This window comes from Egretta garzetta, unplaced genomic scaffold, assembly GCF_000687185.1.
Source record: "Egretta garzetta isolate BGI_Z169 unplaced genomic scaffold, ASM68718v1 scaffold396, whole genome shotgun sequence".
In the NCBI taxonomy this organism is placed as follows: Eukaryota; Metazoa; Chordata; class Aves; order Pelecaniformes; family Ardeidae; genus Egretta; species Egretta garzetta.
The window spans coordinates 247,541-248,578 of NW_009259861.1; the positions used below are offsets into that span (position 1 = coordinate 247,541).

Consider the following 1,038-nt stretch of genomic DNA (forward strand, 5'->3'; position numbering starts at 1 on the left):
GTGTCCCCGGGCAGGGCGGAGCTGGGGCACACGGCATGGCTGGGGAGCGCCGGCTGGGGCAGGGCCCCCGCGGGGGGCTGCAAGGCAGAGCATGCTCAGGGGGCTTTGCCCCAGGGGCAGGGACCAGGAGGGGGCCCCCGCACCCCAGGACCTCCCATCCCCACATCCAGCAATGCCCCAAGACTCCCACCCCAGGTCTGGCGGTGCCTCCCTGGGGTGCCACAGGACCCCCATCCCCCTGGGGTGCTGGGGGCTCACCTGGAAGATGGCGAGGCCGGGCTTGGGCGGGGGCAGGCGGGGGGTCATGGCCAGGCTGTTCTCGCTGGACTCGCACTCGTGGATGGTGACGATCTTGAGGGCGGGCGGCGGGAGGGGCAGGGGGGGCAGGCGGGGGTGCTTTAGGGGGGGGGAGAAAAAACCCTCCGTCAGCGTGTACCTGCCGGGCACGCCGGGTTAGGGGGGGCAGCCCTGGCCCCCCACATCCCCCAGCCCAGCCTGGTGCTTCACCTCCTCCCCTTCTCCTGGGTCTTCTTGCCCTGGTCGAAGAGCGCGGCCTCGTTGAAGGAGACGCGGCGGGCGGTGGAGGAGCTGGAGGACAGGAACCGCTCGCTCTCCACATCCCGGTAGCTGGAGGACGACAGGCAGTCGGGGTCCTCCACTTTGATGGTGATATCTATGGAGAAGGGGGTCAGCAACCAGCGTCCCCCCACGCTGTAGTGCATGCCAACATCCCCAGCTGAGGCCTGGCAAACTTGCTGCACCCGGGGCCTCGATGGAGGGCGCAGGGGGTTTGTGGCCACCCCTGCCTCAGGGCTGGGGGCTGCATGCAGGAGAGGGGAGGGTCCGGGTGCTGCTTTGCCCCTGCCGGGAGCTGGGGGTGCTGCTGTGGGTGCAGTGGGTGTTACTGGTGGGCGATGGCTGGCAGGTCACCGCAGCGCCCCCGGCCCCGCTGTGGCACTCACCCTGGGCTGGCTGCGAGTCATCCAGGTAGGTGGTGTTGGTTTTCTCGGGGTCATCGCTGGCTCCGCGGGGGGGGGA

General features: G+C 70.2%; 1 protein-coding gene across 1 annotated transcript in view; it reads right to left on the reverse strand.

Annotated features, from left to right (window-relative positions):
* Positions 1-1,038, reverse strand: part of LOC104127395 (CACN subunit beta associated regulatory protein) — an 8,949-nt gene that overhangs the window by 2,268 nt on the left and 5,643 nt on the right. Inside the window, exons 2-5 of the mRNA XM_035895607.1 lie at positions 963-1,022; positions 508-673; positions 259-436; positions 5-77 (exon numbers count right to left, since the gene is read on the reverse strand). Coding sequence (XP_035751500.1) covers positions 5-77; positions 259-436; positions 508-673; positions 963-1,022 — 477 coding nt within the window. The remainder of the gene's footprint in view (positions 1-4; positions 78-258; positions 437-507; positions 674-962; positions 1,023-1,038) is intronic.